This window comes from Neophocaena asiaeorientalis, unplaced genomic scaffold, assembly GCF_003031525.2.
Source record: "Neophocaena asiaeorientalis asiaeorientalis breed wild unplaced genomic scaffold, Neophocaena_asiaeorientalis_V1.1 scaffold113, whole genome shotgun sequence".
Classification (NCBI taxonomy): domain Eukaryota; kingdom Metazoa; phylum Chordata; class Mammalia; order Artiodactyla; family Phocoenidae; genus Neophocaena; species Neophocaena asiaeorientalis.
In genome coordinates, this window is record NW_020172316.1 from 4,316,225 (window position 1) to 4,334,387 (window position 18,163).

The 18,163-nt window shown below is 37.9% G+C and overlaps 1 protein-coding gene across 3 annotated transcripts in view; it reads left to right on the plus strand.

Annotated features, from left to right (window-relative positions):
* CERKL (CERK like autophagy regulator) overlaps positions 1–18,163 on the plus strand; it is a 142,538-nt gene that overhangs the window by 105,360 nt on the left and 19,015 nt on the right. The window contains exons 3-5 of one of the 3 annotated variants that reach the window (XM_024766478.1): positions 640–771; positions 8,669–8,732; positions 15,298–15,440. The exons of 1 other annotated variant lie outside the window; for it this stretch is intronic. In XM_024766478.1, coding sequence (XP_024622246.1) covers positions 640–771; positions 8,669–8,732; positions 15,298–15,440 — 339 coding nt within the window. The remainder of the gene's footprint in view (positions 1–639; positions 772–8,668; positions 8,733–15,297; positions 15,441–18,163) is intronic. One more of the 3 variants, XM_024766483.1, reaches the window with a different exon arrangement.

Below are 18,163 nucleotides of genomic sequence, written 5' to 3' on the forward strand. Positions count from 1 at the left end.
AGGCGTTGCTTTCCCAATTCCCCAGGGAAGAGTTCTTTCTCCCTTGGCCCCTTTTCAGGCTTGAACTCCGACCTAAACCCTCTTTTTAGCTTCCAGCGTGCATTGCTCTGGGTGCTGGCCCTGACCTGGCCTTGCATCCTCCACTCCACTCTGGGCTCATCAGCAGGTCAGCCCTGGGTAGCCCTGGGGTTACCGGAATGCCCAGTTCCAATAATGAGCATATTTATCCAAGGAGAGGAAATGGACTTTCTAATCTGTTATAGTCCATTGCTTTTTTCCCCAGAAACAAATGCTAAAGGAACATCGGATATATTATCGGTGATTTGGTAAATATACTTAATCATTGCCTAATATTCATGAAGTCGCTTTCATTCACACCTTCTTTCATAAATTAAATGCTTTGTTATAACTCATGACTTACTTTAAGAGGGATATTCTTATTTCACTGCTAGGAACTGTGAAATGTTTTAAAATAATGCCATATTCAGGAAAACTCTTGGAAGAATTTCAAATAAAAATAGCAAACAGTAATTAAATAGGTGTATAGCATTCTCACTGGCCTTAGTGTATGGTTTTAAAGGGAAAGAAAAAACAATGCCGACTGAGACTATAATTTTTGTCTTTATATTTTCCTCTTAGGTTTTTCAGACAGACCGAAGTCATTAAAAATAGTCCTTAACCCTCAAAGCCACAAAAAAGAAGCTACTCAGATCTATTATGAGAAGGTTGAACCACTGTTGAAGATTGCGGGAATAAAGACGGATGTAACAGGTAAGTATTTTCAGAATATAATTTCACCTCTAAAAAAAATCATACTTGAGGAAGCAAAATAACCTTGAGTTTGCTCTTGAGTCCAATTTAGGAAGCTACTTGTAATATCTAAAGCTTGTTTTTGTGCTTCGATAACTTACTGCAGCCAGCTCCAGGATTATAATTCAATTATTTTGTTTTCTTTTAATTGTGTTATTTTTATTAGAATATCAGTATTTTCTCTTTAAATCTTTTTTCAGACTTTAAAAATTATTAGGTGTCATTTTTAAGGGGGCTGCACACGTTTTGATACCTTCATTGAGATGTTGGCTATTTAAACATTATCTCTGTAGTTCAGCAGCGATTGATTTTTGTTCACTTAAATGTTTGATGTCTTTCCATGGAATCCTTCATTAGGTGGTTTTTGTTCTGACTCTGACCCCTGCTGGTTAGGTCAAAACTAAGCACTTAACTGCTGATTTTAGATGAATTTAGAGAAGCCAGAAGCTTAAATTCATTGTCTAAAATAAGAAGGGTGCTTAGGTTTGTGCCCAGGAAGACAGAAATTTGCTAATGCTAAAGTTCATATAAAGAAGATTAGTAAAATTCTTTTCAGCTTTTAAAATTTGGTGACCAGATTCCTTTGTTTCCTTGAGACTCTTATGTTTCCCACGGGGGTGGGGTGAGGAGGGTTGACGTTATCGTGAATCACACCCTCAGTTCTTCTGGTTTTATTTCTGTGTAGCTTCACTAACACACAGTGTAAATTTGTAGTAAATTTTAATTGATGAAGAATATTGCATAATAAGCCTACTCAGGATACAAGGCCAGAATGTACTTGGAATCTCCCAATCCCAGTCATAAGTTCCTAGGGAAGGGATTCAGAGTGACCTGGCTTTGCTCTGCTGTCACCAGGGGAGATGGGTCTCACAACGTAAATAAGGTTTATAAATCTACATCTCATGACTTGATGGATGGGGTAGAAGGAAATTCCTTTAAACAAAAAAAGCAGCAACAATAATCTTTTGGAGAAGGTCATCCACCCCAAAAGGCATCTACTACAATGAAGGTTGGAGAGAAACTACCATGAAAAACTCAAGAGGAGTTTCTGAATTAAAATAAAATTGTAGTGAAGGAGTTAATCTTTCATCTTTGTGCCTTTTGTCTTACTTGGAGGTGATTTATAAGAAAAAGAAACGATTCAGATCTGTTGTTGCTTTCCCTGAAGATTTTCAAGGATTGGAAGAAGGAAAAGTTTGAAGTTCATATTAGGATGAGCCAATTAAAAGTTGAATAAACTTATTGGTGAACGCAATAATATTTAATTGTTTTTTCATTGATTTAGTATCCAAAACAGTTTTACATGGATATTACTACATATCATTCAGTTCAAGAAACTCTTGTTGAATGCTTTGTGTTAAACACTATGCACCATGCAAGATGGATAAGTTCTACTACCTGCTCTTGAGTGACCGTTAATTTATTAGGAATTAAAATAGATATTTAAAGTAGATATAATTGGGATATACATAAAGGAATTATGGTGTCTCAGGGGTCTTATTTATTTTGATCAGAAGACCCAAGAAAAGAATTTGAAATGGACAGTTTTAGAAAGTCAGAGAAGGCAAATAATGGTTTACTGTTATAGTAAATATACATATTTACTATATATATATATATATATATATATATGGCAGAAAAGAAAAGTGAGAGAAGGCAGGCACTCTAGCAGCACGTACAAGTGGGTGTGGCTGTGTGTGCTGTACCCATAGTGTTTTGGTAGTTCTTTCATAACGTTGGCTTTATCTTAAATATGGTCCTTTCTATCATCGTAAAATGGTGCCAATGAGTTCAGTTCTTCTTTATTCAAATCTAGTGAGATGGGGAGAGATTCAACATGTTTTAATCCTGAACAAGGATTAAAAATTTTTTCCTATCAGTTTGACTGTCCTAATGTAGTACATATACCCCACCTGGAGCACTTACTGTCTTAAGCATCAAGACCCTTCCCACGGGATGAGGGTGGGACCCCCTTCTCCTAAAGGCTGAGGCCACCTGAACTGAAGTTGGGAAGGCTCCCAACAAAGTGCACAGGAGGAAGTCTGAGTCCAGATTAAGGATGAATCTTTATGCTACACTCAGGAGTTTTTTCATCACGCACCGATTCGGAGGTGGGGTACATTTTTTATCATAGCGTTGTCATCTAGTTTGGCAAAGATGATTATGTCATCAGAATAAATATTGGAAGAGAAGCGGGGGAGATTGGAGGAAGGGAAACCAGCCTATGAGGCCTGAACTAAGGTAGAGGAGATGATAGGAATGTGCTTTCCTTCTTAAAACAAGTGTATTGGAGAGAAAAATGTTATGTTCTAGGACTTCTCCCCCCTGAATTTTAGATGTTTTTGCTTATTATGTTTAAGATAAAATTAGAATATTACATAAATGTAAATATAGAATTTATTTACATATTTGGGCAGCATGGCTAATTATTAGCCGCCTAACACTCCTCCTACAGGCAGAATTATAAAATTGCACCTTTTGCTTATAAAACCATTTTGATACGTATATTGGCTAAATATTTATATTAAAAATGTCTCCCGTGTCATGTGAGGGACTGAATAAACATTTGGGTATCTGAAAAGTTTTAGAATCTTCCTGCTTATCTCACAGTATAGTTTTATAGTTTGAATAAGGTAGTATATTTAAAACTACCTTGTGTGCTATAAAGTACTATAAAAACATTGTCATAATGCAGTTGATTTCAGTTTCATAAATTATCTAACAGTAAGATTCAACTCAAACTTTGAAAAAGTATTTTCTATGAAAGAGTAAAGCAGAAAGAGTACATATTTTCTGCATGTCCAGTGTGACCATTGTTTTAACATATCTTCTGTGCACTGCCAAGTCCAAATGGAATATGAATTATGTAACAAATTCTGTATGATGAATTCATTAAGAGATAGTGCTGTATAAATGAGACATGATGTAAAAATTATAGCTAGATGAATACATTATCATTTTTCTATACATTAAAAAAAAATGAATAGCAGAACCCCCCACGAAAGAATCTGGTTAAAAAGTGCACAGATAACCTGAGTAGACATTTTTCCAAATAAGATATGCCTATAGCCAACTGGTACATAAAAAGGCACTCAGCATCACTAATCATCAGGGAAATGCAAATCAAATCACAATGAGGTATCACCTCACACCTGTCAGAATGGGTATTTTAAGGGCTTCCCTGGTGGCACGGTGGTTGAGAGTCCGCCTGCCAATGCAGGGGACACGGGTTCGTGCCCCGGTCCGGGAAGATCCCACATGCCGCGGAGCGGCTGGGCCCATGAGTCATGGCCGCTGAGCCTGTGCATCCGGAGCCTGTGCTCCGCAACGGGAGAGGCCACAACAGTGATAGGCCCGCGTACAGCCAAAAAAAAAAAAAAACGAATGGGTATTTTCAAAAAGGCCAGAAATAACAAGTGTCGGTGAGGATGTGGAGAAAAGGGAACCCTCATGCATTGTTGGTGGGAATATAAATTGGTGCAGCCACTATGGAGGCCCCTCAAAAAATTAAAAATAGAACTACCATATGATCCAGCAATTCCACACTTCTGGGTATTTATCCAAAGGAAACAAAAACACTAACTCAAAACAGATATCTGTGCCCCATATTGATTGCAGCATTATTTACAACAGCCAAGACATGGAATCAACCTAAGTGTCTGTCAGTTGATGAAGGGATACAGAAGATGTGGTGTGTGTGTGTGTGTGTGTGTGTATACATATGTATATATATATATTTGCATGCCATACCACAGAATACTCTTCAGCTATGAAAAGGAAGGAAATCCTGCCATTTGGGACAGCATAAATGGACCTTGAGGACATTATGCTATGTGAAATGAGTCAGAGAAAGACAAATGTCATATGATCTCACTTATATGTGGAATATTTTTTTAAAATTCCCCCAAAGAAACCAGAACATGTAGATACAGAGAACAGATTTCCAGAGGTTGGGGGACAGGGTGTCAGAAGAACTGGAAGAACCTAAAAAAAAGAGTTATTTATTCCTAGTAACTTGATATGTGAATCAAATGGCATATGATACCATTTCTTTCTCTTCCTCTCAGAGCAGACTTTCGGAATTACACTATTAAAGGTGTGAGAGGAATTTTGGACATCATAGATTCATACGATAATTCATAGAACAATAAAGTGAAAGAGTCAAGGCAGCAGAGAAATTAAACTGGAAACAACTTTGGAGGCCATCTAGTTCATTTTCCCTCATGCGGTGGACTGCAGTCACGTGACACTCTTGGTGGAAGAACACCCAGCCTCGGCCTGGGCACCCTGTGATGGAGTCAGTGTGTGCCGTTACTGGACAATACTGATGGATATTCTCAACTGGAGTTCAGGGTCATATTAGAAAAGAGCACCTCCTTTGTGCTAACTTACAAAAAGGTGCTCTTTCTTCTGGGCTGATGTAGCCCAAGGTCACCTCGCATGCTGAATAGGAGTACTGGCTGGATTGCAAACCTACCTGACCCTTTGCCAAATGCCTTTGTGCAAGATATAAACTGCAAGAACTTGTGAGCTGACGTTTGCCACCTTGTGACTTTCAGTGTTGACGTTATCTTTAGTAGTGATACAAAATAAATGAAATACGTGTTTTCCACGAGCCTTGAGGTATTTGAAAACAGATTTCATGTCTGCCCGTGATCTCTCTTGTTCAAGACAGGCAATTCCACCTCCTTCAGTCAATCTTGGTAGTAACAAAGTTGCTAGACCTTATCATGCTGATTATCATTATCGTGGTCAAAGACACTTCTCTGAATGTAGCCTTGATCTCTGCCAGCTCAGGGCCCATGGGAGCGCCTAGTCACCAGATAATTTTACCTCCTTTCTGACCCTGGGCAGAGTTGTCAAAAGAGTGGGGTTTATTTTCACTTTTTTTTCCTCCTTCTAGAACCATGTGTTTAACTTTTGACACTTTTACCAAATCTTCTCTTTGAATTCTTTCTCTTTGGCTCTTTATGTCTCTACTTGAAGCCCTCCATTCCCTGGTGATGCCTCTAATTGTTCCTGATCTCACGGAGCAGAAGGCTAGGTAATCTGATAAAACTTACAAAAGATGCTAGTACGCTGAGGTATTACTCACTTCCAGTTTTACCTACATTTTAATAAAAATCTGGATCGTAAATGTTCCATGAATCAGATCCAGCTAGAGAGGGAGAGAATTATGGGTGAAAAGTTCTTTTTATTATCCCTAGGATAATTATGTATATATATGACCAATCCCATTTCTAATAATAGGATCTCAGTTAGGGAGTTGGAACTTTATCCCTGGGGACAATGAATAGTCATCAGTGGTGTTTATGTAGGGAAGAGATGTGGTTAAACATGTGCTTGAGAAAGGTCATTCTGGCTAGAGTGGGATAAATGTTAGAGAGGAGGAGAGGCTGATGTAGTTTGCATATTAAAGATGGTGGTGACTAGGTTTAGGGCATTGGCCTGAGGAATGTTGGATGCAGCCGCATAAACTAAAAGACAGAAACCACTGGCTTTGGGCATGGAGGGGTTTTGGAGAGTAAAAGAAAGGGATACTCTAGAAAGAAGACATTTTCTTATCTCGGGTAGTGGGGAGTGGATGATGGAACACACAAAAGAATAGTGTAACTGAAAGGCGGTATATTTGAAGGTGGAAATGTTGGATTCTATTTTGAACTTACGAAGTTTGAAGTACCTAAGGGACAGGAAAGAAAATGACATCTCAGTACCTTATCCCATCATAGAATTTTATCACCAGACCAAGAAATGTTTCCTTACGTTCAAATCAGAACTCATCTGATTTGACTTCAGCCTGTTTCCTCAACATTCAGTATCAACCTCAAGACATTTCCTCAGAAAGACAATATTGGAGGAAGGTAGTAATATTTAAACTGAAGGTTGGGGTGCATGGGGGATCCCAGCAGTGAGAACTGTGTGTTCAAAGAGTTGTAAACGATGAAAACTCCAAATTTCCTATGTAAGAGGCGTGTCAGTCTCATTGGCAAAGCAAAGTAGTTGAAAGAAGAGGCCAGTAACTTTCTTCTGAAAGTGCAGCTGCCCAGCAGCCCACTGTTGATGTCTTTGTGGAGTGATCTGAATCTGGTTCTTTCTGCTTCCAGAGCCCATAATACACTGTCTAAACACATGTTTTGATTTCTTCTACTCCTTCCAAATAGTAGTTCAGATTACTCTCTATCCTTTTCCCCTATATTATTTTTCTTCATAATCACTTAATACTACTTTATATTGTACATTCATTGAAACAAATTAGTGCGTATCCTCTGTCTCCAGAATGTAACCTCCCTGAGGCCAAGGACTTGATAAACTTTGTTCATTGTCCTAGTATATTGTGGTCAGGTTTCAGTCATCTTGTCCGTCTGTTGTTCCGGATCAGTCATCTTATTTAACTTTTACAATATCACTTTAAAAATTACTGTTCTTGGATAATTTGCATCAGTGTATAGTCACATTTCACCTGCAAGATGAAAGGAAGAAATAGACTATTATTTCAAAATTCCTCCTAAGTAAAAATGGCATTCAGCTACAAGATAATTTTAAGGCTAATTTTGTTTTGGATTCGAAAAGCTTTACCAAAGTAAGCTTTGGAATAAAAGCGAGACTTGATAAACTGATTCTCAGCATAAATATTTCTTCCTAATATCCTTAATTATTTTTAATGCGTGTTTGTAAGACATTTTATTATTTTGCTTTTTAAGGTTGCGACTACTTGCTGAAGTTATAGATGAATGATCACACAATCATTTACGATAACCTAAATTTATTAATATTAAATATTTCATTTTCTTGTAGCTTTCTTCTGAATAGAATTTAATAGAGAGAGGTTTTATTCATGTGAATGTTAACGGCATTTGAATAAGCTGTGGGAGAATTACAACGTAATGCTGCTGGATACAGAATGATTCTTTTAGACACCAAGACTGATAATTTTTAACAGTATCTAAAAGCATCGTAGGAAAAGCTTGAACCATGCTGGCACCAGGGACAGACAGGCATGAAAGATTAATGTAATCTTGCATATAATGATGTACATTCTTACACAAAAACATCCATCTGCAGTGTCACGTCAGTCAGCAGAAACCTTTGATGGGTGGGTACAGCTGGGCTGTCTCTTCTGGCAAAGCTGCCCTAGAAAATGCTAAATGTGGTTGGGATGCTTGGTGCCATCTGCAGTGTGCCAGTTTATCCTGTCTTCTCTGGCATTTGCAACACTGCATAGGGCATCATGACTGTAGAGGCAGCAATAGGGAGTGACAGATTCATTTCCTCAGAGAATCTGGGCTCTGGTGGGCCTGTGTGCCACCCTTCTTGGCGTTGGGTCTGTTATCCTTGGTGTTGGCTTTGCTTCACATTTTCACATCCAACTCCCCCTCTTTTTAGTCTAGCAGTTCCAGACACACATTCTTCTAGTATGTAAATCTTACACTAACCTTTCAACTAATTTATTCATGTAAGGTTGCCAAAGTGATTTAACATTGACTATTTGGTGCCAGCTAATATGCCTTATTTTCAAAATACTGCTGCTCCTAGGCTTCTGATTTAAAGGAAATGTGTCTTATTTAGGGAACACTAAACAGACAGGCACCAAGATAAATTATCTAATGGGATATCCCCAAATGACTTATGTAGTTGGAACAAATATATGACCCTCTTTTACATAAAGCTGTAAAACATAACAGGCAAGTAACCCTTAATCCTCTTTCCCATGATTAAAATATAAATATTCAAGAATAAATGTTGTTTTACGACCTGACCATATGTTTAGCATATTATTTTGCCAAACCAAGTTTAAAAGTGTAGATCATTTGTTTAAAACTTTCATCTTTTTCTGTGGTTTTTTTTTTTTTTCATATAGTAACAGAATATGAAGGGCATGCCGTGTCACTGCTAAAAGAATGTGAACTACAGGGATTTGATGGGTAGGTTGTATTATTAATCTATTAATGTCATATGGCTCATGTTATTAAATGTTTTCATTAGTTTTTAGCCACATATTTGAGACTTACAATTTTTAAATGTTTGCGATGTATGTAATTAGGCTGTAGTTCATTTGTATCTGTGTAATAACAGTGCTGATAATGTACTATGGCATAGTCATCCACCTTGCAGGATCGGGCATAGGAAAGCGAAAGGAGGGTTATAAATATAAGTACTGAGAAATCACAGCGTATCACCTTATTCTTACCTAATGTGTATACATTTGCCTCTGTAGTCCTTAATTCTTGGCTTTAACCCTGTTGCATTGATGGAACATATTATATTGATTGTGTGATATAACTATACTATGATCCTTTTTTGCAAATTTATTGGTAGTATTAATAGCTACCCACTGGTTAATTTGGATATGATTGACTGAGTGTAAATATTCTGTAAAAACAAATATATATTTTTCAGGATGAAAAAATATGCTAATTTTACTTATCTTCTATAATTTAGTAGCTACCAAATAAGTATGTTATTCACAGTAGGCATTAGGAACTGTTGTTTGCAATACATTGCTGGTGTGTGTAGAAATTGTTCACTGGCATGCGAACATTAGAAACAAAGCAAGTGACATATACTTTAATTGACATTTTTAAAATTTAGGTGAATCAATTTGCTAAAGTGCTGGATTGATGTACAAGACTAAAAGCATATTATTTTAGGGAAGATTTTTTTTTGCAAGGATGGATATTTCAGAGTTTTAAAAGGTGGCAGGTATGTGAATTATTTGTGTAACATGGTAGTGGGCAGGGGGGCAACAATACCCTCACAATATCAGGAAGGGCATTTGGGTTTTTCAACTGAAATGAAAGGTTTTGCTCTTCCCGAAGAATTATTAGAATGTGTTAGAGAGGAAAGTGCTGCAATCAGAATTAGTAGGGTTGTTTTTCAGAAATGCTTAATATTTGTTAGTGAGAAAAGTATTATTGGATGAAGAAGAAAGTTTGGTAAGTAAAACATAATTTTTCAAAAAGGAATTTATTTTTTTGGGATTTTTGAATTTTATTTTATTTTTTTACACAGCAGGTTCTTATTAGTCATCCATTTTATACACATCAGTGTATACATGTCAATCCCAATTGCCCAATTCATCACACCACCACCACCACGCCCCGCCACTTTCCCCCCTTGGTGTCCATACGTTTGTTTGCAAACCAGTTCATCTGTACCATTTTTCTAGGTTCCACATATATGCTTTAATATACGATATTTGTTTTTCTCTTTCTGGCTTACTTCACTCTGTATGACAGTCTTTAGATCCATCCATGTATCTACAAATGACCCAATTTTGTTCCTTTTTATGGCTGAGTAATATTCCATTGTGTGTATGTACCACATCTTCCTTATCCATTCGTCTGTCCATGGGCATTTAGGTTGCTGCCATGACCTGGCTATTGTAAATAGTGCTGCAGTGAACATTGGGATGCATGTGTCTTCTTGAATTATGGTTTTCTCTGGGTATATGCCCAGTAGTGGGATTGCTGGGTCATATGGTAATTCTATTTTTAATTTTTTAAGGAACCTCCGTACTGTTCTCCGTAGTGGCTATATCAATTTATATTCCCACCAACAGTGCAAGAGGGTTCCCTTTTCTCCACACCCTCTCGAGCATTTGAATTTAATTGAGGGGAGCAAATCTAGATGGCAATGTTGTATAAATACTGAGCATGAAGAATATGAGGTAGGAGATTACTTCAGAGCTTTATACTTAGAGCTAGACAGATTGATTAACAGGCTACATTTAGGAAATTATCTTGCAAGTAGACAATTTAGGAAAAGTAACTGGGGGAATCATGCCTACCAGCTACCTACCTTAATATGCTGCATAGTCCTGAAGCACAGCTTGTGAGTATATAAGAGATGTTGCATTGCAAATAAGTCCTTGCTTCGAAACGTGATTATATAAATAATAAGCATAACAGGTATTTAGACCTGGTCTTGCCTGTGCACGTTATGAAATGTTCTGATAAATGTGGTATCTATAACTAAGTTCCATTGGTAATTAACTATGCAAGGATCAAGAAGAACTTTGCAGAATGATGAAAGACTGTAGCTGAAGCACAACAAGTAATGTTTTTCTCTTTACCTGAACATACTTAATTCTTGTTTATTCCACATGGCAGGTGCTGTTATTTTACAGTGTGGCAGTGCAAGATATATAGATCCTTTAGTTATTAACTACATTTTTTTAAACCAAGTAGTTTGGCCTAACCATTATGTCAATTGAGTTCCAGTGAGTTCACTGTTTCTAAACTCTATAGCAGGGGTCCCCACCCCCCGGGCTGAGGACCGCTCCGGTCTGTGGCCTGTTAGGAACTGGGCCATACGGCAAGAGGTGAGCAGTGGGCAAAGGGAGTGCAGCTTCCTCTGCCACTTCCCAGCCCCGCCATGGTTTGCATTACCGCCTGAACCCATCCCACCTCCACCACCCACCGTCCGTGGAAAAATTGTCTTCCACAGAACAGGTCCCTGGTGCCAGAAAGGTTGGGGACTGCTGCTCTACAGCATGCTGAATTAATTAGAACTTATAATAATTTAAAATTTCTATTGCAAGTTGTCTAATATTTCTAAGATCCTTTAAGTAGCTTATTTATTTATTTATTTGAGCCCAGTCTTTCTAGTTAGGAGACGAAGTGGTGGTTGGGATAACTATCTTAATAAAATAGTAATTTTAAGTCACTCTACTTAGAATTACATGGAGAAGGATACATATGAGGAGAACAATGGAAACAGTTTCTGTAGGCACTTCCAAAGAACAATTCTCTAACAAGTAGAGTTGTTTGAAAGTGGAAGACACTACATTCATGAGTTCCCTGTTCCTGAATCTGTTCGAAGAGTGGCTATAGGAGGACTTTTTGAGAAATTGATACAAAAGACTCAAGGTCGGGATAAGGTAACCCCAGGATTCCATGGTATTTTGATGAAAGAGGAGCTCAACTTGAGCCTGAAGCATCTCTACCTGACTCTAGTGGAGCTGTTGCTAGCGAGTGACTAGGAAATCATCTAAAGCTTTTTAGACACAGACCAGACAGAGAGTTTTAAGATCCAAGAGAAATTCTACGTGTATTTTTCAGTAAAGCAAAGTGATTAGTAAATAATGTTTAAGAAGATTATTTGTTAAGTTTTTGGAGTTTTTTTTAATGAGTTGCATATGTTTCTATGAAGACATATTGTGACATATTCCTAATGCCAACAGGAACAGTGTATCAGTTCTCATGACAGCCTGTGTGCAGCTCCAGTGTGTTCTAGCAAATGCTCTCAGATTCACTGCTAGAGCTTGCGGGAGCGTCCGTTTCCATATCGACCCCTCTTTACACTGGGCATGAATAGGAAGTTTTGTAAAGGCAAAGAAAAGTGTAATATTGGGTGCATAGACTTGAAGCGGTAACAGTTGGATTTATGAATGTGAAAATTGTTAAGCTAATCTGTAGCTCTTATGCAATTATACATATACTAATATTTTCCTGTTTTATTTCACAGCGTTTTAAAATTTTAATTTGTTGAATTATAGTTTTTTCCTTCTTTTAATTTCACGAGAATCTAGACATTATTTGGCTTGCACTAACATTTTATCACCACCATATCTGTATTACTAAATAAGGTTAAAAAAAAAAGTATCTCTTTTCAAAAAAAATTTTAAGTCAAAAATGCAATAGTAAACATTTCAATAATGATATGGGTTGATAGACAAATACACAAACAGCAATTTAAAAATTTTCCTGTCACTTTTTAAAAAAGAGAAGTAAGATATTAGCCCCCAGTTGTACTTTTCTAGACAGAAAAGCTCTACTTTGGGTCATGGCAAGAAAGAGTTTGCTTATTCTGAAAACACAAGGTGTACCACTTGTAAAGGTTTATGTTTTAGGGTAGCTCTTAAGTGTGGTTAAATTAACTCATTATAAAAAGTTTATTTTTTGCCTTTTCTTGTAATATCTAGACTCTTGCGATATGTTTGTATTAAGCATATTCCCTAGGTTGAGTAACTATATCTTGAGATGATCTCAGTGATCTAGTAGTTGTCAAGATAAATAAATATATTCCTTTCTCACTTATTTAATTCCACAGTGATTCTACTGGTAAACTGATTTCCAAAATAATAAAACTCTCATAAGGCTATTTTCATTAGGTTTTATATATAAGAAAGGAGTCTAATATATCAAATAGTAGTGTAGTTTCTAAGGCCAAATTGTCTTGGTTCAAAATCTCATTCCATAGCTTACTATAGTATGACCTTGGAAAAGTTGCTTAATCTTTTTATGTCTTAGTTTCCTAATCTGTAAATTGGGAGTAAAAGTATCTATTGCATACAGTTATTGTTCAAATTTAAAAAGTTAATACATGGAGAGTGCTGACAACAGTGTCTGGTACATAGTAATTGTTCACTAAATGTTACTTTATTGTTATAATTATCACTTGTTATAGTTTCAAAGTATTTAACACAGACTGTGTTATGACAAAATTGCAAAGGTTTTTGTAGCAGAGCATGTTCATAGAAAGGCCATTTCTACTAACTCTAGCAATGAGTTAACATGTGCTATAACTGGATGCACAATTCCAGGGTTCAAGTGTTGACATACTATATGGAAGAGGCAAGTTCTTTGTACTAAGTTAGATGCTGTGTCGGAAGACTTTACGGGTCCCTTTTAGGCCACATACACCTCGGTTGGTAGACAGGCATGGAACTGAAAGTTATAATTAAGTTCACAGAACGTTTGGAAATCTGCTCATAGAGGTCTTTGAAATCATACAGATAAGGTTCAAATGAAACCTTGGCTTCCCCATATATAAGGATGAGGCTAATGCTTACTTTACAGAATTCTGGGAATTTAACAGAAAAGAGCCAATGTATTACCTGATGTGAAGTTGGTCCTCGGCAGGTATAATCACTTTTCTCTGAATCAGTGACCACACTGATGGCCCCTGGAATCAGTTCAGACAAAATAATAGCCCCAGCCAAAAATGACCTGGGCCGTATCTCATATCCTGGAGTTTCGTCTAATTAGGATGGACCTGGATCGCCCAGGCTATGTGCAGCCCTAGTGCTGAACCCCACCTAGGTGCCGGGGCTGGAAGGCTGAGAGGTAGAAGGAGTTGATGCAAAAAGTATTCTCAGCCTCTGGATTCACCAACTTCGGGAGCTTCCTAAACTTAGGGAACCAGGACCCCCTGCTGATTATGGCCCACAGGCTGTTTTGTTTGGCGCATACAATTTTTAAATATATTGAATGCTAGTTGTGAGTGTTTGTAAGTTAGGAGACTGTCCCCAAAATCAGGACCTGTGGCTTCCCTAGAAAAATCAGAAGATGTGGTCCTCTAAAGCCTACCTCCTGGATGATGGGAGTGGGCTGGTGCTGAGAAGCTGCCTGTTCTTTAGACTGAGCAGACTCTTCTGCTCCTGCTGGGCCTTGGAGGCCTTGGGGTGTGACACCTGCTCTCAATAACACAAAATCTTTTCCTTTTGGGTAAATTGATGTGATTTTGATACTTAAGATTATTTTGCATCTTTTATTTTTTATTTTTTTTGCGGTACGCGGGCCTCTCACTGTTGTGGCCTCTCCCATTGCGGAGCACAGGCTCTGGACGCGCAGACTCAGCGGCCATGGCTCACGGGCCCAGCCACTCCGCGGCATGTGGGATCTTCCCGGACCGGGGCACGAACCCGTGTCCCCTGCATCGGCAGGCGGACTCTCAACCATTGCGCCACCAGGGAAGCTCCTATTTTGCATCTTTTAAACACGAATGATTATGACAAAACTTCTGATATCTTGTATGAATTTCATGGATTCCCACCCCATCACTCCTGTAGTGTACATATGGTGAGGTTTTTAAAAAAATATTAGTAGTACTGACTAGGGTCAAAGAGTAGTAACACTAATTTTAAAAGTGCCATATCGCAGTAATGTCCAGGAGATGAAAACTAGTTCAGGTTTGCAATTAACATTTACATACTAATGATAATTAGCAGTTCCTTAAATTAAAGCCTCATATTTTACATGATTTTTATTGCTGTCTGTCTTTTCAGAGCTATATTGAAAATTAGCAGCATTTTATATGACTTTGGCTTGTGTTAGTTAAATGAATTGCAACGACTATTATTAACATAAACAAGATGAGGATAATATGCTTTGGGATATTAACAGAGCAAAATTCAGGTCAGATGTGAATTAACATGTTTAAGTGTTTAATGCCTCTTAACCCATTTAAAAATATTTTGCCTATGGGGTATCATCTAGGGATGATATTTGTGAAGTAAACTTTATCAGAGCAGTGCTAATGTCTTCTTATCCACTGACACATGTTGAAGTGTTTGAAGGTGTGAGTAATCACACGCACAGAATATATAAAATTAATATTGGGTTGGCCAAAAAGTTCGTTCGGGTTTTTCCATAAGATGTTACGAGAACCTTTTGGCCAACTCAATATTTTAAAGTCAAAATTTCACGAATTATCACCAATTGTTTTGATGTTGTTCATTCTTTGACTTAATTTCTTCTTTTCTAGTGTGGTCTGTGTTGGTGGAGATGGATCTGCCAGTGAAGTAGCCCATGCTTTGCTTCTTAGTGCCCAGAAGAACGCCGGGGTGGAAACAGACAGCATCCTGACTCCTGTCCGAGCCCAGCTTCCACTTGGTGTGATACCAGCAGGCAAGGGAGGGGCCATGGATTTGCCAAATGGAACCCCTCGCCTATCTTCCCCTGGTTTACTTCCTAACCTAGGCAGTGTCACACAGAGTTAAACGCACAGACTTTGAGTTTGAAAGACCCACGCTTGGCATCTCCACTAGCACATGTGAGACTCTGGCCAAGTTATTTAATTTCTTTGAGCCTTATTTTTCTAATTCGTAAAAGAGAGATAACACACATGACACTCACTTTATTACAAGGTTATTATAGTATTAAATTAGATAGTATACGTGCAGGGTTTAATACATAGTTAAGCAAACAATAAATGGGACCGTTATTCTACCTTCCCATATAAAGGTCTAATGATCACACAGTCCCAGATGTGAAATTTTGAAACAGGGCCATTCCAGTCAAGCTGTTTATAATTTCTTGGGGGTGGGGGGGTAAAATGTGGTAACTCAATTCCCATAGTTGAAGTGTAAACAGATAAGCTTGAATGTGCCAAAAGGATTCATCCTGACTGCTGTATCTCCAGCAGCTAGAACAGAATGTGATACAATGAACACTCAATAAAGTCTAAGTGAATAAGTGGAAAGAAGACATTATAGAGCAAGTACCACTTGAATTGCACCTAAAAATAGGTAGGACAATTTTTTTTCTGGCCTGAAAGATGGGAATGAGTTATTTTCTTGGCTACAAAAATAATAAATGGCAAGGCAAAATCCAGGAATGTTGAGGAATAGAAAACAGGCCATTTGTTTCGTAGTACTGGTGTCAAAACAGGTCCACGTCATGGTGGCTCCTGGATGCTACAGGAAGGGGTCTGAATTGCAGTTGATGATCAGTAGGGAACAATGGGAGATTTAGAGCAAGGGGAGCAACCTGCTGGGAGCCTGTTCTAGGAAGATTCCTGATTAGGGGAAGGGAGGAAAAGGAAGTGGAGGTCAGAGCCAGGGAGAGCAGCCAGAGCAACACTGGGATCCAGAGAAGACAAAAGTATCTTTTGCAGGTTTATTATATGAGTCCCTCCTCTCAAATTATTATTGAAACAAACAGTAGTGAAGGAAAGTGACTTTTTTTTTTCACTTTAGAACATCACATGTTATTATCTCTACAAGAAAAGCGGAAACAATTACAGTTGACCCTTGAACAATTTACAGCTGGCCCTCCTTTCCTCTGCATCCTCGAATTCAACCATCAGGGGACCATGAAGTACTATAGTAATTACAACTGAAAAATATCCATGTCTGAGTGGACCCACTCAGTTCAAACCTGTGTTCAAGGGTCAACTGTATTCTTTCCTACGAAAATAGAAGACAAATGGTTACACATGGTTGAAAAAAAGGCAACATTCTATCCATTTGATGACCAGAGTCATTTAGTATGAATTTCAGTATATTTAGTATTGTTAATTGACAAAGAGCAAAAGACACACCAATGCCCTTCTAGAGAAAAAAGTCTTTCATAAAAAATAAGAATTTAAAAGGAGAGGGATATTGGGATATATCCTGATGATTGTAAAAACCTGTTAAGGAAAATCTGTGAGAAAGACCCCCTTAGGTAGAAGAGAACAAAATGCATCAACTCAAAACGATGCATTTGGGCTGCACTTTGACCTTTCTGTGTCACTTTAGAAGTGCCGTCTGTAATGGTGGAAATTTCCCAACATTTCCTTCTGTACAGAGTGGATGTGCTTAGGTCACTGTTTCTCTTCCTTAGTACTTACACCCCTGAAGTCACTCATTCACTGCTCTGCATCAAAAGTGGAAAGATGGGTGTCCCCATGAATCTTCATTTGACATAAAGTGAATAGCTAGCTAGAAAAACTGGTGGTTATGCTTACATTTTTAATATGTAACTCAGATGTTATAAAGGAACAGCATTGAGTTTTATTATCATTATACTTTTTAAGCATATTTCTGATTTTGAAAGCATTTTTTAGATACAGTGGATATGTAGAAATGCCATTGGAATACTTTTTGTTTAGAAGATACAGCCTGTTGCCAAAACTTTAGTGGTTGTATAGAGTTCTAGCTTGTGGATTCCATCTAATAGGAGGAGGAAGTCATGTGCAGGATGTATTTAATATGAGGACTCTATGTCTGGTCAGGGCTTTGATAATGAATGGGAACAAGAGCTAGGCAGGAAGTTTCTAAGCTAACGCAGAAGAGAGTCTGCCTTTGAAGCCATTTGCCTCCTGGAGAGAGACACCCAGAGGGAGAGTGTTTAGTAAATTACTCCACTGAGCCAACAGACTAAGCCGCTGAATTATGGTCAGACTCAGATGGATCAGATGTGGGGAAGCCTGTATTTGAACTGCTGGCCATTAGCAACGGTGTTTGTTGCTATGGGAACTGGTGCTAAGGAACTATACAGAGAGATTCCGATTAAGGGGATGAGGGGGAGGATAGGGAAAAAAGCCAGAGAGGACATAAAAATAAAAAAGCAATCCAGTTGTTGTAAAACAAGGCTCAATCCACATACTGATGACTGGGAACCATATATTTCTATAGCATTCACATAAATAAATTCATGCTTTCCAATTAATTTGAGGAGAATAAAATATTGCCAAGGGACTGTTAATTTCTATGATATTTCAGGCAAAGAACCAAAGTGTAGGTGCAGTTTTCACGAGAATTTTAGATATGCTTGACTAGGAAGTCATTACATCACATTTATGTTTGGATGTGGGAGACATTAATGGCCTTATGAATATTCATGATGTCTGGTTAATTAAGTTAATT